General features: G+C 39.0%; 1 protein-coding gene and 1 long non-coding RNA gene across 7 annotated transcripts; one reads left to right on the top strand and one right to left on the bottom strand.

The window, feature by feature from the left end:
- Positions 1 to 132: 132 nt before the first annotated feature.
- LOC146990962 (uncharacterized) lies at positions 133 to 6,059 on the bottom strand. Its single transcript, XR_015037855.1, has 3 exons — positions 5,928 to 6,059; positions 2,503 to 2,666; positions 133 to 206 (listed from the first exon to the last, which is right to left on the bottom strand). It is a non-coding gene; the product is annotated as an uncharacterized LOC146990962 (long non-coding RNA).
- Positions 2,506 to 21,305, top strand: LOC146990963 (poly(rC)-binding protein 3-like). Of its 6 annotated transcripts, none has more exons than XM_085802169.1 (12): positions 2,506 to 2,681; positions 2,820 to 2,843; positions 2,952 to 2,984; positions 3,095 to 3,211; positions 4,781 to 4,912; positions 5,934 to 6,062; positions 9,933 to 10,076; positions 13,470 to 13,511; positions 15,708 to 15,786; positions 16,795 to 16,853; positions 17,584 to 17,753; positions 19,655 to 21,305. In XM_085802169.1, the coding sequence occupies exons 1-12, from the start codon at positions 2,607 to 2,609 to the stop codon at positions 19,707 to 19,709; spliced, it is 1,059 nt and encodes a 352-aa protein (XP_085658295.1). In that variant the 5' UTR covers positions 2,506 to 2,606; the 3' UTR covers positions 19,710 to 21,305. The 6 variants fall into 6 exon arrangements, with proteins under 6 accessions (XP_085658295.1, XP_085658302.1, XP_085658312.1 ...); XM_085802176.1 differs by having other exon boundaries at positions 15,711 to 15,786; XM_085802186.1 differs by having other exon boundaries at positions 16,798 to 16,853; positions 19,655 to 20,951.
- Positions 21,306 to 21,471: the final 166 nt, after the last annotated feature.

Genomic DNA, 21,471 nt, shown 5'->3' on the forward strand with positions numbered 1-21,471 from the left:
ACTCTGATTTCTTACCAGCTGCAAATTTGCACAGTTGCACAGGGAACAGAGGTGATAAGGGAGACAGCAGATAGATCTTTTTTTCCATTTTCACATAGCAACAATGACTCTGATTGGCAGACGGTGACATTACCTGTCTCTTCAGTCAAGGTCAGACGCTTCAGGAGCTTCTCTGTCCACACGTTACCCTTCACCAGGCTGCAAGGCTGATATGGAAAGAGAAAATTAGATGTTATGCATCAGATATGTAGTCGTTTGCATGTTTTCCTGCATAAGTTTAATCATTTAATCAAATGCAAAATGTACAAACGTGCAGCTTCGCATTAGATGTGACATTTTAATGTGCTTTTTGAGCTAAATAATATGAAATATCCACCACTGTTTTAATGTTATTGCTCTTAAATGACGGTTTACATCTGAATTTGCATGTAACAGAGCAAAAACAGGACGTTTATAACATAAATTCCTTAAATGAATGCATTTAAATGCTGCTTCAAACAGTCGACGGCTAATTTAATTAAAATCTGAATATTTTATTTACATTAATTAAGGAGCTTATGAGCTAAAATCATTATTGAAGCTTAATAAACGGAGTCACTGCAGTTTTCCTACTATCAGTGTGATTCCTCCATTATAACAGAGTGTTATCAGTTATAGAAAATGAGTCACAGTCATTTACATTTTGTGATATTTCTCATCTTCTTGAGCCACGTTTAAATCCCCGTGGTCTGATCCACTGTTCTGGAGTCAGACTGCAGGCTGCAGCGCCCTCTTGTGTCGGCTGCGAGGCGTCGCCCCCGACTCATTACATCACTTGTCAGGCAGAATTTAGAGGGGTTCCAGCTGAAAGGGGCTTGATAAAAATAAATACAGCGCTTGTTCAACGTCGGATGGCTCATCTCGTGACTGAGGTGACATATGTTGACCTACATTCCTGTGGCGAACGTGCGTGCGTTGCATCACAGCAGAAAAGGAAGTGTTGTATATATTAATCATTATTACAGACAGATTATCATATTTTCTTTTCCACCCTCGGGGCAAAAATCAAACGCTGCGCCCTTATTAACCCCTTTATCTCCCTCTTTCTGTGCCTCTCTTCACTAAAACACTCCTCAGCTCTCAATAAAATCTACATTTGCTCACATTTGATATTCATTTACGTACCAACAACGAGATGAGAACACACTGACACACACCGCCCACCCACACTGCTTCTCTAAATGAGGATTAATGCCTGAACAAATCCAGGTTTTGCTCCCCGCTTGTTCGCTAAAAACTACAGAGTCCAGCTGTTTCACAGAATCACTGAACTTTTTTTTTATTTTTATGGATGAGAGTAGATTCATAATCTGTGTAAAGACTTAGCAGGAACAAACACCACAGACAGCAGAGGGAATAACAGATCAACACAGAATAAGACACTTTATGTGCTTTTTAATATAGATACACTAATATTAAAGGGATAGTAGCATTTTTTTAAAGTGGGGTTGTATGATCTACAAATAGCCCCTAAGTACTTTAATTGCAGTAGAAGACTCTCTGCACTCCTCCCGTTAGCAACGCCAGCCCATAATAGCCCTGCCCAGAGATTTACAACATACAGTGTTGTGAATGGACCCAAAGAAACGGCCTATTTTCGTGGCCTAAAAGAGGTTTTACCTGAAAAAAAAATACACAGTTCCATTGTTCGCTATAATATAATTTTTTCCAGCCCTTCAAAGTGCAGGAAAAACACAGTTTTTATTTGGACCTAACCAACTGCTGATCGGCGGGCGCTAACCCTGGGCGGAGGGATACGTGAGTTGGTTAGGTCCAAAATAATGTTTTTCCTGCACTTTGAAGGGCTGGAAAAAATTATATTATAGCTAACAATGGAACTGTGTATTTTTTTTCAGGTAAAACCTCTTTTAGGCCGTGAAAATAGGCCGTTTCTTTTTTTTGAAATTTGTTTATTTGGATAAAACCCCTTGAGATGTATCATCTCGTTTTCGAGGGGGTCCAAACATATAGACAAACATAGATTCAACAGACAAACATGTTCTCAACAATATAGAAAAACAAACAGACAAATAAACAAACAAAACAAACAAACCAAAAGACAAAAACAATAGTACAAACAAGGACAAACCACAGTTATTGTAACTACATTGGGACAAAACAAAACAACCATAGTAGGGCCACAAAGCTCAACACTGGGACTAAAATGACAGTATATAATGATTAGTAACAGATCAACAAATCAGAAATGCGTCTTCAGTGAAAACAGGAACAGGTCACCATGAGATGAGAAGACATTCACAACACTGTATGTTGTAAATCTCTGGGCAGGGCTATTATGGGCTGGCGTTGCTAACGGGAGGAGTGCAGAGAGTCTTCTACTGCAATTAAAGTACTTAGGGGCTATTTGTAGATCATACAACCCCACTTTAAAAAAAAAATGCTACTATCCCTTTAATCAGCTGATTCTTTATGTGTTTGTTTATTATGTTTCTTACTTTGTACCTGTCAGGTGACCGGTTGGCTGACTCCACCATCACACTCGCGTTGGCCCTTGAACTCCTCTCTCTCGTGACCACGCCCCTCATTCCTCCACATCCAATCCCGACATGGAGCCCATCAAGGTCCAATCAGAAGGTGGACTGAATGTGACCCTCACCATCCGGCTGCTGATGCACGGCAAGGTAACAAACAAACAGCCATGGATTCAATTTCCTACTGTATTTTATAACTTTCTTTCTCATAATTATCTGTCACAAAAAGAAAACGGTCCCCGTGGCAAAAAATACAACTAATGATATTGTTGGTTTGTGTTTCTGCAGGAGGTTGGAAGCATCATAGGAAAGGTATTTATCTTTATCACCTGCACAGCAAACAGACCATGTAAAGCATCATAATGCCTGTAGGAAAACACACCAAGCATCTCAACACTCTTCCTTTTCTTTTGCTTCCAGAAAGGAGAGACTGTGAAGAAAATGCGCGAAGACGTGAGTTTAACTTTTTCTGAAAACAAATCTCTCACTCTTTCTTAGCAGTCCTCAAAACTGTTTTTGTCTTTTAATCATTTGTTGTTTTGTCCTTTTTTTGTTTTTTTTAGAGCGGTGCCCGTATCAACATCTCAGAGGGGAACTGCCCTGAAAGGATAGTCACCATCACCGGGCCGACAGATGCCATTTTCAAGGCCTTTGCCATGATCGCCTACAAGTTTGAGGAGGTACTAGTTTAATCCAGGGCCGTTGTATATGGGAGAAAGGTGATGATAACTCTAGGGGCCCAGCGCCCAGTGGGGCCCATAAAAAACCCCAGTAGTCTAATCTTTGTATGACTGATTTATTCTGCGTAAGACCCTGACTAATACTCATAGTACACTGTAAAAACTCTACATCTTTCCAAGAATATTTGTCTTATTTCTTGTCCAAATGTCTCATTTCAAGTCAAAACTAATCTCTTTCCACTTAAAATAAGACTCATTACCTAAAAATTAACTTGTTTTTAGATCATTTTCACTTAAATTCACAATAAATAGAAAAATCTGCCAGTGAAAGTAAGTTTTTTGTGCTTGTAATAAGGAAGAAAAACTTGCTCCACTATCAGATTTTTTCTACTTATTCCAAGTGAAAATATGCTTGAAAGAAGTAAAAAGTGTCTAAAAACAAGCTGCTTTTAATATGATGTGTCTTATTTTAAGTAGAATGAGATTTGTTTTGACTAGAAATGACATTTTGACGAGAAATAAGACAAATATTCTTGCTAAGATACTTGAGTTTTTGCAGTGTAATGCTGCATTAGCATCAAAACAAAGAAGGCTAAATAAAAAACGATAATACATACGTAGTCTAAGAAAAAAAAAGGAAAAGTTAGGGGGAGGGGCCCACTTTAGTATTCTTTAAGGGGGCCCAGAATTCCTAGCAACGGCCCTGGTTTAATCCACTATATATAAGGCCTATATATAAACAGAACTACAGTAGTAACACCACACTGTGATTCCTGCTTATTTCCAAACCTCTAAACCTCAAAATTAATGATTTTAATTCAAACAAACTGAAGGAAAAAGTAGCAAATCCTCACATTTGAAAAGCTGCATTCACAGAATAATGAAATAAGAAATAAAGTTTGGTACTTTTAGATGAAAAATGACTAGAATAATAACTTATTTCCCCACCAGTGGTGTACTGTACCTGACTCATTTCTAAATGGAGTACAAAGCAGACTTGGCCCAGTTACGTACTGTAGGACAGAAATGTGCTGATCCAACCTTGCAGCACCTTTTTGGAAAAGGGCCAGTGCCGTGTTTAAACTGGACGTTTTACGAGCCGGACCGAGACACTACACATTAACCTGGCGCAAAGAAATGAATATGCATGAGCCGAGGCCGAGGGGAATAAACAGACGACAGTGGAAATGGTTGGGTAACCCCAACCGCACATGGAATAATTAATGCTTCACTATTTCATTTTGTGTTCATGAAACTAAAAATAAGTGTGGATTAATGTTTAAGAAATGCAATGTGTTTACTTTTCACCACATAAATCTACAAAGTTTGTAATTATTTGCATGAAGTTGCACTGAAATGAAAAGTAAAGGATGAATCCAGATGTGTAATTTGCTCCATTTCACTGCTGATGTGCGTTTAAACTAAAGTAAACATAATGAAAAAGCTGCACACACTGCCTGCAAATGATAAATGTAGTTCAGCAAATATAAATGTATATTACATCCATAATATTTACACTATAAAACTGATAAAAACCTGCTCTCTGCCCCCCCCCCAACCCCCCCTTAGGATATAATCAATTCCATGAGCAACAGTCCGGCCACCAGTAAACCCCCTGTAACCCTGAGGCTCGTTGTGCCGGCCAGCCAGTGTGGCTCCCTCATCGGCAAAGGAGGCTCCAAAATCAAAGAGATGAGAGAGGTAGAGTATCAACACACACCTGTCTTGGACTGAGAATTAAAGGGATAGTTCACCCAAAAGGGAAAAATTTCACCCTCATGTGGACTAAGGGCTGGGAGAAGTTTCAGAGTCCTCCGTGGCTTCTCTGAGTTACAGGGGGTCTCGGCGTAGCAGTGCATCATGTCCATATGACGGTTGCAAATGGATACCAACTGTCTTCGTAACAAAAAGACACACCAAAAAACATCCAAATACCTCCATGCTGCTCGTATGTAATCTGTAGTCTTGTATTGAAGCCCCGAAATGCGAAATTGTCCCGAAAAAAATTACATAAGTCTATATTTCAAGCTTGTTTTGTAGCGGAAGCTCCTCTTCCCGGTTCATCAAATTTGGACGAACCACGGTCCGTCCTCTTCCCAGTTCGTCTAAATTTGACGAACCGGGAAGAGGAGCTTCCGCTACAAACAAGCTTGAAATATAGACTTATTTCATTTTTTTCGGGACAATTTCGCATTTCGGGGCTTCAATACAAGACGGACATTACATACGAGCAGCATGGAGGTATTTGGATGTTTTTTGGTGTGTCTTTTTGTTACGAAGACAGTTGGTATCCATTTGCAACCGTCATATGGACATGATGCACTGCTACGCCGAGACCCCCTGTAACTCAGAGAAGCCACGGAGGACTCTGAAACTTCTCCCAGCCCTTAGTCCACATGAGGGGGGGGAGATAATGAGGAGAGAAATTTCAATTATGAGTGAACTATCCCCTTAATTAATGATATTTATAAGTTTATTAATGGTATAACCACAATTATTCTCCATGTAATCTTTCTAAATCCTAACACTTATTCATATAGTTTCTATTAAAGCTTGAAGTGCAGCGTAATCCTGCAGAGTGTAATAATATAAAGCCTGGAGATTATTCTGCTGCCTCGTCTCGTCTCTAACTCTGTCTGAAGTTGATTAAAGGGGAAGTGGAAGTGGGATCGCTCTGCTCATGGTTTTTTTGTGTTTTTCGTACGTTTTTTCTCACCTCCAGTCCACGGGGGCGCAGGTCCAGGTTGCGGGCGACATGCTCCCCAACTCCACCGAGAGAGCGGTGACCATCTCAGGGGCCCCCGAGGCCATCATCCAGTGTGTCAAACAGATATGTGTGGTGATGCTGGAGGTACAGTATGGACAAGACAAGACAAAACAGAGGAAACATAGTTAACAGGGACAATAATAAACCACATACAGTACTGGGAATACAGAAGAAAACAGTACGATTTCTCATTTAAAAGGATAGTTCACCCAAAATTCAAATTTCCAGGGTTCCTACAGCTTAAGCCAAGTTAAACTTAAGACTTTTTAAGACTTTTTTAAAGCCACTTGAAATGAAATTTAAGACCGACTTCATAATAAACACAAATACAGAAAAAAGAAAAAAAAACACCACATCAATTACATAGGGTTATAGGGACAATTTTACCCACTTTCCTATGTGATCCAAGGTAAAGTGACTGCTACATGAACATTGGATTGTGTCTCTTTCCAGCTGTCCTTTCTAAATAAATGCATAAAAAGTCCAAAAAAAAAAAAAAAAAAACTGACTCGGGAGCTGGTGGTGGTGAGAAATTTAGCGTTGACGGCCGCCACTAACTTCTCTATGTCGAAATGTTACCAATTATTTTGAGATTTGAGACTAATTACAACCATAAAATACCACTTACCATGTGTTAACATTTTTAAGACTTTTGAAAAATTGATTTAAGACATTTTAATGCCAATTAAGGCCTTGTTTTTAGATTAATGAATTCAATGCCTTTTAAGACTTTTTAAGGATCCGTAAGAACTCTGAATTTCACTCATTATCTACTCACCCTCATGTCGACTCAGAGCTGTGAGAATTTTCAGAGTCCTCCGTTCCTTCTCTGAGTTACGGGGGGGTCAGTGCAGCAGTATTTGTCCATATAATGGTTGTGAATGGGGCTCACTTTTCTTCGTCCAAAAAGACACACCAAAAAAACATCCACATACCTCCATAGTGCTCGTCTGTAATGTCCCTCTTGTATCGAAGCCCCGACATGAGAAATTGTTCCGAAAAAAATTTAACAAGTCTATGTTTTAAGCTTGTTTGTAAAGGAAGGACTGTGAAACTAAGGGCTGTGAGAATTTTCAGAGTCCACAGAGTTTTCACAGTCCTTCCGCTACAAACAAGCTTAAAATATAGACTTATTTAATTTTTTTCGGAACAATTTCTCATGTTGGGGCTTCAATACAAGAGGGACATTACAGACGAGCAGTATGGAGGTATTTGGATGTTTTTTGGTGTGTCTTTTTGGACAAAGAAAAGTGAGCACCATTCACAACCATTATATGGACCAATACTGCTGCACGGACCCCCCCCGTAACTCAGAGAAGGAACGAAGGACTCTGAAAATTCTCACAGCTCGACATGAGGGTGAGTAGATATTAAATGAGTGAAATTTGAATTTCGGGTGAACTATCCCTTTAAATCAGCAGGAGCTATATGTTAACTTTATTAAAGCTAATAACTGAATATATATTACACAGTCAAATATGATTTTAACACAGTTATGAGTCTGATTTACTGTATTGACGACTCTCTGATGGTTTATTCTTGTGGTATTTTCTGCTACTATCGATTCACTCACTGTTTGATTTATTATTATAAGTAATATGCAAATCTATCCCATCACTGTAACTGCTAACACTTTTACATTCCCCTTGTCTAGTAGCTTAACAAATACTACTGTATATGGCACAGATTTTGTTGCTAACTGCTCTCCTGTGGTGAAAAATGTCAGGAAACGTCGGCTCTCTGTGGTCACAAATAATAAAATAATCACCGGGGTTTTATTTACAATGCTCCAGGGCCGTTGCTAGGAATTCTGGGCCCCCTTAAAGAATACTAAAGTGGGCCCCTCCCCCTAACTTTTCCTTTTTTTTCCTTAGACTATATATGTATTATCGTTTTTTATTTAGCCTTCTTTGTTTTGATGCTAATGCAGCATTACACTGCAAAAACTCAAGTTTGTCTTATTTCTAGTCAAAATGTCATTTCTAGTCAAAACAAATCTCATTCTACTTAAAATAAGACACATCATATTAAAAGTAGCTTGTTTTTAGACACTTTTTACTTCTTTCAAGCATATCCATTTCACTTGGAATAAGTAGAAAAAATCTGATAGTGGAGCAAGTTTTTCTTCCTTATTACAAGCACAAAAAACTTACTTTCACTGGCAGATTTTTCTATTTATTGTGAATTTAAGTGAAAATGATCTAAAAACAAGTACATTTTTAGGTAATGAGTCTTATTTTAAGTGGAAAGAGATTAGTTTTGACTAGAAATGAGACATTTGGACAAGAAATAAGACAAATATTCTTGGAAAGATGTTGAGTTTTTACAGTGTACTATGAGTATTAGTCAGGGTCTTACACAGAATAAATCAATCATACAAAGATTAGACTACTGGGGTTTTTTATGGGCCCCACTGGGCGCTGGGCCCCTAGAGTTATCATCACCTTTCTCCCCTATACAACGGCCCTGCAATGCTCTGTCCCTGCTCCAGTCTGTTGATCGGTGAGCGCCCTACGTGAGCTCACAGCTGCCGCTCCACACGCTTAATGCCAAAACATGTCGGCAGATTTGTCAAGCCATTGATTATAAATAAAAATACCCCCCCTCCTCTATGAGATCGATACACAAGGTGCTTATTTTGCTGTTTCTGACCTCTGGAGAGCTGCGTTCAGGGCCGTTGTATAGGAGAGAAAGGTGATGATAACTCTAGGGGCCCAGCGCCCAGTGGGGCCCAGAAAAAACCCCAGTAGTCTAATCTTTGTATGACTGATTTAAAAACTCAACATCTTTCCAAGAATATTTGTCTTATTTCTTGTCCAAATGTCTCATTTCTAGTCAAAACTAATCTCTTTCCACTTAAAATAAGACTCATTACCTAAAAATTAACTTGTTTTTAGATCATTTTCACTTAAATTCACAATAAATAGAAAAATCTGCCAGTGAAAGTAAGTTTTTTGTGCTTGTAATAAGAGAGAAAAACTTGCTCCACTATCAGATTTTTTCTACTTATTCCAAGTGAAAATCTGCTTGAAAGAAGTAAAAAGTGTCTAAAAACAAGCTACTTTTAATATGATGAGTCTTATTTTAAGTAGAATGAGATTTGTTTTGACTAGAAATGACATTTTGACTAGAAATAAGACAAATATTCTTGGTAAGATACTTGAGTTTTTGCAGTGTAATGCTGCATTAGCATCAAAACAAAGAAGGCTAAATAAAACGATAATACATACGTAGTCTAAGAAAAAAAAAGGAAAAGTTAGTGGGGAGGGGCCCACTGTAGTATTCTTTAAGGGGGCCCAGAATTCCTAGCAACGGCCCTGGCTGCGTTGTCCCTGTTTGGCTCCAGTTCCTTACATGGGAGAAAGACTCAGACTCACTGTGAGCTTGTAGATCAATGTCACCACTGGGTTACTGCTTCATATCAAAGGGCTACACACTACACATACACATACACATACACATACACATACATACAGTAGTTGTGTCTATTTTTCATGCACCATTAATTTTAACTTAAATCTGCACAGCCAGTTCTCCAACATTGGGCCTTCATGATGGCACCAGCCATGGATGCTAGGAGATATGTGACATGATGAGTGTAAGTCTCTTAGACTGTGGATTTGAATAGATGCTACTATATAAACTATAAACTGCAGTGTGTTGAGTCATCATTATCCAGTTGAAAGTGATGTTGCAGGTAAATCCGAGTTTAGTTGTGCACTGAACCACGATTTTGGACATTTTCTGTCGGCATGAACACACAGTGGAGTGAAGAGCACTTTTGTTTTTTGAGTGTCACAGGCCGTCTTCCCTCAGGCACCGTCCCTGCCGGTCTCACTTTATGCGACTTCTTTCTTTCTTTCTTTCTTTCTGTTCCTTTTCTTTCTTTCTTTCTGCTCTAACACTCTCACCCCTTCTTCTGTCCCTCACTCTCTCCTCCTTTGCTCTCCTCAGTCCCCACCGAAAGGTGCCACCATCCCCTACCGCCCCAAGCCTGCCTCCACCCCTGTCATTTTTTCAGGTGGCCAGGTAAGAGCAGACCCACTGGGGGCGTCCACAGCCAACCTCAGCCTCTTACTGCAGCACCAGCCACTGCCTGTTAGTGTCGCACCAGGTTTTACTCACTCTTCCTCACTCCCTCGCCCCCCCTTCCCTCCGCCCCTCGACTAGCATGACCCCCCCCCCTCCATCACTGCTGTTTACTGTGCCCTCACCGTCATCCATCACCTCCAGCCACTTAGTGCAGAACTGGGATAAATGACATACTGTAAGTCTTTAAAGGACAATTCTCGGGCAAATTCAACTCGGGGTGTATTGTCCTATAGGGGTGGGAGAAAAAATCAATTCACATATATATCGCGATATCTTTTTTGACGATTTTTAAATCGATTTTTTTAATATTGTGCAATGTGCATTTGTTCGCCTTTTTTACATACAGAGAGTCCAGGTTTTGAAAAGGGTTTAAGTTCACTTTATAATGGAGTATGTTAATTTATAGGCCACTACAGTATTTGTGTGCAGATAAATGTTAAAAATGCTAAAGACTAAAAATCATAGAGAGAATCGGCAACATCGTAGAATCGCAATTTAAATCGAATCGCCATCCAAAAAATCGTAGAAGAATCAAATAGGGAGAAAAGCATATCGTCCCAGCCCTATTGTCCTAACATTTTAGGTCTAAAAGAAGGAATCTGAAGATTTGCAGTTTAATCGCTCCTGTTTTGCGCTAGTTGTGTCTGTCCCCGCATCGCCACGGCAGCAATGAATGGGAGCGGATGCAAGTTCCGCTGCTTAGGCTGTTTCCATCCCTCAAAGCCGGAATTTTTTTCCACAGACAGCGTCAGATGGCGACTCAAACATGCACCGAGAAGTTTATTTACTTCAAGCAAGCCGACATGTTTGTAAAACTAGATCTAATTCAAAGTCTCTCTCTAGTTTTACAAACATGTCGGCTTGCTTTAAGTAAATAAACTTCTGGGTGCGTGTTTGAGTCTCCATCTGACGCTGTCTGTGGCTTTGAGGGATGTAAACAGCATCCACTCCCATTCATTGCTGCCGTGGCGACGCGGGGACAGACACAACTACCGCAAAACAGGAGCGATTAAACTGAAAATCTTCAGATTCCTTCTTTTAGACCTAAACTGTTAGGAACATACAGCCCCGAGTTGAATTTGTCTGGAATTGTCCTTTAAGTCTGCATCAAGCTGTTTGTTGGGGAATCGGCCAACTTACCTTTTAATTGATGAGAACGGGGCCAGTGCAGAGATCCCAGTGTTCTCCATCAGCAGGACACTGTGTTTAACCTGAGCAGGCAAAGACAAAACACCCTGAATTTAGCTAATGAACTGAATATTTATGAGTATTTATCTCCACAGACTGTTTATATTATGGACCAGCAGACGTAAACACATTTCCATTTAGAGAAATGAGGAGAAAACATCAAACTACAGACTGGAAAATAATCAAAAATACAATAAATACAAGAAAATGTATTTTCCTTTGCACATACTAAAAGGAAAATAATGTTTCAAAGGTCATAATGTTTGCAAACATACCCATAATAACCTCTGTAGATGTCTGCAGCAGGGCTAAAGTTACTTCCTATGGTGACAGAGGTAGGGAAGCAAGCTGGTGATTGGCTGCAGCCTGTGTGGACAGGTGGGTGACTCAGGTGAAGGAAAACTCAGTAGGGACAACTAGTGGACTGGAGGAGAATGACAGGAGATTGATATTTTCTTAGATAATCTAATATTATCATATCTATCTTATTATTTTATTTGGAAACTAAGCTGCCGATTTTGAGATATAGAAACAATCATAGATAAAATCATATAATATAATGAAATATACTAATTATTCTGATAAATAAACAGGGAATCTAATGCTTTTGCAGTAAAAAAATAAAACATTTAGATTTTTTACATGCAGAAACACAAGAGAATATTTAAATCAGTGGATCATCATTTGTTTTTTACACACTAAAAACAGCTGGGTTAAAAAATAACCCAATTATAACCCAACTGCTGGTTCAAATAAGGACGAACCCATTTTTTGGGTTATTTTAATTTGGGTTATTCTTTTTGACCCAACTTTTGGGTTGAATATTTAACCCAAGAGTTGGGTTATGCTAACTACAACATTGAGTTATTTTTACACCCTTAACCCAGTGAATGGGTTACTCACTGAAAAATAACCCAATTACTTGAACAACCCAGGAATTGGACTGAAAATGTGTTATACTCTGGAAAAATAACCCAAACATTTAACCCAACACCAATAACTCAGAAATTGGGTTACAGAGATAACCCAATATTTTTTAGTGTGTACCCCACAAACTGCTCAATTCCTCTGAGACGATCTCATTCTGACTTTGGACGTCCTGTTTTCTCTGTGCTGTCCAGCCGTTGGCCCCTCTGTCTCGGCTGATGGGATGAAATTTAGCTCAGTTCTGACCTCTGTGGCCTCTATAAACGACACATCCAATAGGTCAAATCACATTCCTCCTCTCAGGGACCCTCCTCTGGTTCCCCCCCCCCCCACACCCTCCCTGTTGCCTCCCCACTGTCTGCGTTGTCCCTTATTGATTTAGTTCAACTGGATCTGATTGATGAATAGCAGGAGAACAGTACGACAGGGAGTCTATAGTGCATGACTGTCTTGTATTATGTTTATGAAAAAAAAAACAGCTGGTTAAAGGGATAGTAGCATTTTTTTTTTAAGTGGGGTTATATGATCTACAAATAGCCCCTAAGTACTTTAATTGCAGTAGAAGACTCTCTGCACTCCTCCCGTTAGCAACGCCAGCCCATAATAGCCCTGCCCAGAGATTTACAACATACAGTGTTGTGAATGGACCCAAAGAAACGGCCTATTTTCGCGGCCTAAAAGAGGTTTTACCTTAAAAAAAAAATACACAGTTCCATTGTTCGCTATAATATAATTTTTTCCAGCCCTTCAAAGTGCAGGAAAAACACAGTTTTCATTTGGACCTAACCAACTGCTGATCGGCGGGCGCTAACCCTGGGCGGAGGGATACGTGAGTTGGTTAGGTCCAAATAAAAACTGTGTTTTTCCTGCACTTTGAAGGGCTGGAAAAAATTATATTATAGCGAACAATGGAACTGTGTATTTTTTTTTCAGGTAAAACCTCTTTTAGGCCACGAAAATAGGCCGTTTCTTTGGGTCTGTTCACAACACTGTATGTTGTAAATCTCTGGGCAGGGCTATTATGGGCTGGCGTTGCTAACGGGAGGAGTGCAGAGAGTCTTCTACTGCAATTAAAGTACTTAGGGGCTATTTGTAGCTCATACAAACCCACTTTAAAAAAAAATGCTACTATCCCTTTAAGTTGTAGAAATGTCAGTTATTGTGATTTTTCAGTGTTAAAACTTGATTTAATTCAGCCTGTGTTTGATTGGAAGCCAGTATTTTTGTGTTGTTGCTGCGATGACGTAACGAGATAACAATAAGCTCTTCTCCTCGTGTTTGCAGGCTTATACCATTCAAGGACAGTACGCCATCCCTCATCCAGATGTGAGTGCTAACCCCACGAGGCAGTCCACACACTGCACCTACAAATCTCTCTCTCATCTCTCTCTTTGAGTTGCAGGCTCTTCTTGCTCTCTCCGCTCCTTTACTTATTAATATTAATTGTTAATATTAATACAGATTTTTATTTTTTCTGATATTGTATTTCCTGTAGCTTCTCTACTCTAACTCTTCTGACTTCTCTGTCTGGAAGTTAAACCTCATGGGGGCTTGGCCTGGCGGCGGCGGGTGGTTTCCCTTCGTCTCCAGACCTGACATCGACCATATCCCAGCATGCATTGGTGGTTTCATTTCTACAGCATCTGAAATGACAAAAAAAAAGACTTTTTATTTAAGAGCAGAACCAGAAGAAAACAGAGACTATGGATTAAAGAGTCAGATTTAAGAGTCTTTAAAGATTAGTCTTCATCTCCGTAGACCAGTGGTTCTCAACCTTTTGTACATCAAGGACCCCTAAATTGACACAAATTAGACCACGGACCCCCATTGGACCAAATTTAGAAGTAAACACTTCTACACTACACATACTTTTTTATACTTTTAAATTAGGGCCAATGAATTTTTGGAAATATTATAGAGAAATTTCTGGAAAAAAGTGGTCCAATTCCTCCAAAAACATTTAAACATTTCTAGGAAGAAGTGGTAAAAATTCTCAAAAAAAAGTAAAAACTAAAAAAAAAAAAAAAAATCTTTTAAAAAAAGTGGTAAAATTTCTCGTAAAGAATTTTCAAAATGAAAAAGTAAAAATTTTCTGGAAAAAAGTGGTAACATTTCTAAAACAAAAAAGTTTTTTTTTTAAATCTAGAAAAAGTGGTAAAATTAAAAAAAAAAACTTCTAGAAAAAAGTGGTAAAATTTCTCGTAAAAAGAATGTTCAAAATAAGAAAGTAAACATTTTCTAGAAAAAAGTGGTAAAATTTCTAAAACAAAAAAGTTAAAAAAAATCTAGAAAAAGTGGTAAAATAAAAAAAAATAAAAAAATAAAACTTCCAGAAAAAAGTGGTACATTTTCAAGAAATAAATTGGGGACCCCCTTCGGATCTCCCAAGGACCCCTAGGGGTCCCCGGACCCCACGTTGAGAACCACTGCCTTAGACAATACTCTTTATTCACATCTTTACTGTGGTGAATTAGTTTTAAAAACCTCTTCCTGACACTGATTGTCCAATTACGGCCGAGGTAAATATAGATACTTGGCTTTTAAACAGTTTAGGAGCTGCACCCAGATGTTAGATGTGTATTTATCTGCTCCAGGGCCGTTGCTAGGAATTCTGGGCCCCCTTAAAGAATACTAAAGTGGGCCCCTCCCCCTAACTTTTCCTTTTTTTTTCTTAGACTACGTATGTATTATCATTTTTTATTTAGCCTTCTTTCTTCAAGAATATTTGTCTTATTTCTAGTCAAAATGTCATTTCTAGTCAAAACAAATGTCATTCTACTTACAATAAGACTCATCATATTAAAAGTAGCTTGTTTTTAGACACTTTTTACTTCTTTCAAGCAGATTTTCACTTGGAATAAGTCAAAAAAATCTGATAGTGGAGCAAGTTTTTCTTCCTTATTACAAGCACAAAAAACTTACTTTCACTGGCAGATTTTTCTATTTATTGTGAATTTAAGTGAAAATTATCTAAAAACAAGTTAATTTTTAAGGTGATGAGTCTTATTTTAAGTGGAAAAGAGATTAGTTTTGACTAGAAATGAGACATTTGGACAAGAAATAAGACAAATATTCTTAGAAAGATGTTGAGTTTTTACAGTGTACTGTGAGTATTAGTCAGGGTCTCAATTATCATCACCTTTCTCCCCTATACAACGGCCCTGATCTGCTCTAATACGATAAAAAGAGTCTTAACTCTGCAGTTTAGTTACAGTAATTTGTTAACAAGCATCACTACACACCCAGTCTCAGGCCAAGTCCTCTATGAGCTCCTTCTCTTCTGTCCTCTTCTCTCTATCTCTCTCTCTCTGTCTCTCTGGGTCTTCGTCCTTCACCTGTCTGTGTTGTTACTTCTCCTCAGATCCTCTCTTTTACTCTTGTAGCATATTTCGGAAACACACACCTTGTACGTGTGCGTGCGAGTGCGTGTGTGTGTCTACGAGCGTGTGTGTGCGTGTGTGTTTGAGTGCGTTTCTTAACGATGACCTCATAGCTCTGCTGTCCTCCTCCTCCCCCCCTCAGCAGTTGAGCAAGCTCCACCAGTTGGCTATGCAGCAAACCCCCTTTACCCCCCTCGGACAGACCACCCCTGCCTTCCCCGGTACGTACCCACCTACACGACCACCACCACCACCACCCTCTCTTTACCAAAGCTCCTTCTCTTCGTTTTTACCTGTAGAGACAAACACATTCTCTTCCTCCTTTTTTTCTCTCTTTCTCTTTCTCTTCTTTTCCTGTCTCTGTCCTTTCTCTTTTTCTTCTGCTTCTTCTTCTCGTCGTTCTCATGGCCTGCTGGTGGTCTGCTCTTGTTGGTGTTGAGGTTTCTCTTGTTTCCCCCCCCCCGTTAGCGTCCTTCTTTTTCTTTTTTTTAAACGACTCACACTGCAAAAACTCAAAATCTTACCAGGAATATTTGTCTCATTTCTAGTCAAAATGTCTCATTTCTAGTCAAAACAAATCTCATTCTACTTAAAATAAGACTCATCACATAAAAAGCAGCTTGTTTTTAGACACTTTTTACTTCTTTCAAGCAGATTTTCACTTGAAATAAGTAGAAAAATCTGACAGTGGATCAAGTTTTTCTTTCTTATTACAAGCACAAAAAACGTGCTTTCACTGGCAGATTTTTCTACTTATTTCAAGTGAAAATTTGTTTGAAACAAGTGAAAATTATCTAAAAATAAGTTAATTTTTAGGTGATGAGTCTTATTTTAAGTGGAAAGAGATTAGTTTTGACTAGAAATGAGACATTTTGACAAGAAATAAGACAAATATTCTTGGAAAGATTTTGAGTTTTTGCAGTGCAGCCGCTTCAGATTGTTTCCTTTTCCTTTTTCTCACTTAGAGATTTAAACAGCCAGTGGATGTGTGTTTTATCTATCTAGAGTATAGGCTTGGCTGTGTGCTGAGCCAGACTTCCCAGTGACACAGATGCCACTGGTCAATAGACAGGGAATGAGAAAAGAAAGAAAAAGAAAAGAAAAACCCTCCAGGACTGCACTTCATCATTGTTCCTCGCTCCTTAAATGTGCCAAACTCTATTTTATGTCCTCTCCCTTCCCTCCTCTCTCTCTCTATCTCTATCTCTCTGTCTGCTTCCTGTGTTCAGCAGCAGGTCTGGATGCCAGTAACCAGGCCAGTACTCATGAACTCACCATTCCCAATGATGTGAGTACATTTGTCATGTGCAAAAAAACGTCCAATCCTCCATTTTCCCTGACAGAGATTAATTCTGAACAATCCCTAAGATGACACCGTGAGTCAAAATGAAAGATGTATCATTTGTAAACTGAGAGGAGTGTTGTTGTTGTTGTTGCTGCAGAAATGTACCACCACACATATTATTCAGCAGTTTGGATCATTGGTGCCAATTTATCAAAGCCGCTGCCAAAAAAGAAAAACGGCTCTTTCAAAGTGAAGGCACATTTACAGACCTCATATTAGAGGCGGTTTAATGAGGAATCAGATTAATGAACTCTTCATCGATCGGTTCAATCACAAAATAAAATCGGCTCCGAAACAGCAAAACCTGCTACCAAAGCTCAAATTGTTGGACCACAATGTCAAAAACGGTGGTTTATTATCTTTTAACATGGCTTCCTGTTGAAGTTTACAGCGATTCAATGTGACAGCAGCAGTTCAGCTGCAACTATTGAGATCTCCTTTTCCTCCCACAGCCAAGATAAAAACACAGCCAAAGGCATCTGGCCCCGTAAAGCGAATGTCCTTAATGGAAAAGACTCGTTGGAGCCAAGAAAAGGAGAATTAAAGTTATAGCTGAAAGCTGACAATGCTCACATTCATCCACATCCCATCAAATCGGGGCTCAAGATGTGTGTATTTATGTCTGTTTAATGCGTCCTGGCCATCCTAAGTGCAATCCCCATTTTCTTCCCAGCTAATAGGCTGCATAATCGGACGCCAGGGAACCAAAATCAACGAGATCCGTCAGATGTCTGGGGCGCAGATCAAAATTGCTAACGCCATGGAAGGGTCATCGGAGCGCCAGATCACCATCACAGGGACCCCCGCCAACATCAGCCTGGCCCAGTACCTCATCAATGCAAGGTCAGGGGTTGACCAGCTTGACTCGAGTTTGTCACGGTGCTGCTTCTGTTTTTGAAACGGCCCAATTAGCCGCTCGCGCACATCGTCCGCTGTCTTATCTTAATGAGCTGGAAACCTCTCGTCTGTCGGCGTTTATCTTTGCTCGTTTTTTAATATTTCATTGCCTCGACTTATTGTTGATGTTGCTGCTTTTTAATTCCCTGCACAGCTCCATATTGATTTGTTGTGATGTGATGTAATATTGCAAAAAGCAGCTAATTACAAAGTGCTCTTAATGTAGAGATAAATTAAGTTGAGGTGGCAAACAGGACTATTTGTTTTGCCAAATTCTAACTGCACTGAAAGAGAAAAAGTACAAAATGACCTATTTGTGGTGCCATGCTTGTCTAAATCTGGAGTTAAAGGGATAGTAGCATTTTTTTAAAGTGGGGTTGTATGATCTACAAATAGCCCCGAAGTACTTTAATTCAGGGTTCCTACAGCTTAAACCAAGTTAAATTCAAGACTTTTTAAGACTTTTTTAATGCCACTTAAAATGAAATTTAAGACCGACTTCATAATAAACACAAATGTAGAAAAAAGAAAAAAAAACACCACATCAATTACATAGAGTTAGGGACAATTTTACCCACTTTCCTATGTGATCCAAGGTAAAGTGACTGCTACATGAACATTGGATTGTGTCTCTTTCCAGCTGTCCTTTCAAAATAAATGCATAAAAAGTCCCGAAAAAAAAAAACACTGACTCGGGAGCTGGTGACGGCGAGAAATTTTGCGTTGACGACCGCCACTAACTTCTCTATGTCGAAATGTTACCAATTATTTTGAGATTTGAGACTAATTACAACCATAAAATCCCACTTATCAAGTGTTAACATTTTTAAGACTTTTGAAAAATTGATTTAAGACATTTTAATGCCACTTAAGGCCTTGTTTTTAGATGAATGAATTCAATGCCTTTTAAGACTTTTTAAGGATCCGTAAGAACCCTGTTAATTGCAGTAGAAGACTCTCTGCACTCCTCCCGTTAGCAACGCCAGCCCATAATAGCCCTGCCCAGAGATTTACAACATACAGTGTTGTGAACAGACCCAAAGAAACGGCCTATTTTCGCGGCCTAAAAGAGTTTTTACCTGAAAAAAAATACACAGTTCCATTGTTGGCTATAATATAATTTTTTCCAGCCCTTCAAAGTGCAGGAAAAACACAGTTTTTATTTGGACCTAACCAACTCACGTATCCCTCCGCCCAGGGTTAGCGCCCGCCAATCAGCAGTTGGTTAAGTCCAAATAAAAACTGTGTTTTTCCTGCACTTTGAAGGGCTGGAAAAAATTATATTATAGTGAACAATGGAACTGTGTATTTTTTTTCAGGTGAAACCTCTTTTAGTAGGTGTGGGAGAAAAAATCGATTCACATATATATCGCGATATCTTATTTGACGATTTTTAAATTGTTTTTTTTTTCAAAAATAGATTTTTTTTACATTTTTTTTTTAAATATTGTACAATGTGCATTTGTTAGCCTTTTTTACAGGTTTTGAAAAGGGTTTAAGTTCACTTTATAATGGAGTATGTTCATTTATAGGCTCCTACAGTATTTGTGTGCAGATAAATGTTAAAAATGTAGACTAAAAATCGAGAGAATCGGCAATATCGTAAAATCGCAATTTAAATCGAATCACCATCCAAAAAATCGTAGAAGAATCGAATCGGGAGAAAAGCATATCGTCCCAGCCCTATCTTTTAGGCCACAAAAATAGGAGTGTGTAGAGAGAGTAGCAGTGTAGAGAGTCTGCTACTGCAGTTAAAGTACTTAGGGGCTATTTGTAGATCATACAACCCCACTTTTAAAAAAAATGCTACTATCCCTTTAACTATCCTCTACTTCTTTTATCTGTAGGTTCAGAGACGTGGCGGCCATGTGGAACGACCCATCTTCCATGACCACATCCTGAGATCCCTGACTGGCTCCTCCGTTTGGCCCTTTCCAATGACTGACTACCGCAGACAACCCTGATGAAGCCCTTCGGACTCTGGCTCTGGCTCTCCGAATAAATAAAAATAAGAAAAAAAAAGAAAAACCTCGACCACCTTCCCACCCTGGTTCAAAAAAAAAAAAAATGCATCAGGGAGGGCTGGGTGTTCACTTTCATTTCAGAGAGCCAAATTAAACATAACAAAAAAAGAATTAACAAAAAAGAAATTCTCTGTTGATTAGGTTTTTTAGAGAACTGTTGAAGCATGTTGAATGTTTATTAGGAACAACTTGTGTTAATCTTTCTTTCTTCTTTTTCTCTCTCTATCTATTGCTTTCTCTTCCTCTCTGTCAGTGCTGCGTCATAGAACATCTTTTAAAAGTATAAGAAGTACTACAGTAGTAAAAAAAGATTGAACATTTTCGTAGAGCATAGCGTAGTTTATTTGCATATTACAGCTGCTCAGTGATGCTATCGGCAGAGTGTGTGGTGGGATGTAGCCAAATTATCAAATTTTGATAATACATTTTTGAAAAGGAAAAAAAAAAAATTTGGACTTGTTCTGCGTTCGTCCTAATTTGCATCTTTTGTCTACTTATACGAATCCAATCTCTACCCGTGACTCTTTGCTGCATCACATGACCCTTTTAAGCCAATGGTATCACTCCTAGAGCCTCCCTTCTCATGTTTATTTCCTGTATTTACATTACTGCTTATATTGCATGTGTTCAGTGTCGTATCATTGTGTATTTGAGTAAGCCTGTTCAGTGTTCGTGCTCCTTCATGTTATTATTATATCTCTGTGCTCCTGTTCTTTTCCTGCAAACTTTTTCAGCATTTTTGGCCACTCACGTCTAGTCCTACTCCCTGCCCAGACGAGAAACTCTCCACATAGCCTCCTTCTATCAGCACCCATTATTAGTACATAGATGCATGAATGGGAATTAGTGAAAAATCAGTGGCGACTAAACACTGACTAAAAATTTAAATGATTGTTTACTAACTTATTATTATTCTACTGTATTTGTTTTGTACAAGGACTATTGTGACTTAGCACATTAGTCGACTACGCGGCGCTCATGCAATAGACTATTCAACACTTTACTCTGGACTGCCTCTGATGTGGGAGGATTTAGTTGGACTTAAAAGCCAAGTGTTGCGTCCAAACCTTTTCTGCTTCCTTCCCTTGTGCCGGAAAGTTTGCGCTATAGGCTGCTAGCAGGGGGGGAAATAAAAGAATATAGTATAATAAAAAGAAAAAGAAAAAGAAAAAGAAGCTTTTGAGGGGGAAAAAAAAAAAAATATGCCAAACACAAGGGAAAGAAGCCGAATCTTGACGGCGAAGCGGCCCAAACGTTTGGACGAAGCCGAATGGTATTTTTTGGGCCAAGGAATGTTCAGGGGTTCATTGGGGGGAACCCACGGGACCTGGGCGGACGTGACCACTCAGTCTCTTTTTCACGATTGTTCATCTTGTCATGTTTCTTTTTGTTGTCATACGGTTGATTTGACGCTTTAGGTTTGAATGTCTTTTTATTGTCACGACTATGTCAGCAACTTTTATTTTATTTTGTTGGGTTTTTTTTTTAAAAAAGGACAGGTTGGATGACAATTCCTGCTTCGCCGGTTTTTCAGTAAAACCGTATTTATGATTATTACGATGTGGTGATGCACATAAATGACGTTTTGTTTGTCGATCATGAAACTTAAGCTAAGTTAGTTCTGTTGTATTGTATTTCGT

The sequence above is a fragment of the Trachurus japonicus genome, chromosome 2, assembly GCF_045865225.1.
Source record: "Trachurus japonicus isolate A0001 chromosome 2, Traja_1.0".
Taxonomy (NCBI): domain Eukaryota; kingdom Metazoa; phylum Chordata; class Actinopteri; order Carangiformes; family Carangidae; genus Trachurus; species Trachurus japonicus.

Coding starts and splice junctions, on each gene's coding strand:
- LOC146990963 (XM_085802169.1), top strand. CDS start 2,607: ATGGAGCCCATCAAGGTCCAATCAGAAGGTGGACTGAATGTGACCCTC. Junction 2,985..3,094: donor TGAAGAAAATGCGCGAAGAC/GTGAGTTTAACT, acceptor TGTTTTTTTTAG/AGCGGTGCCCGTATCAACAT. Junction 13,512..15,707: donor ACGCCATCCCTCATCCAGAT/GTGAGTGCTAAC, acceptor TCCCCCCCTCAG/CAGTTGAGCAAGCTCCACCA.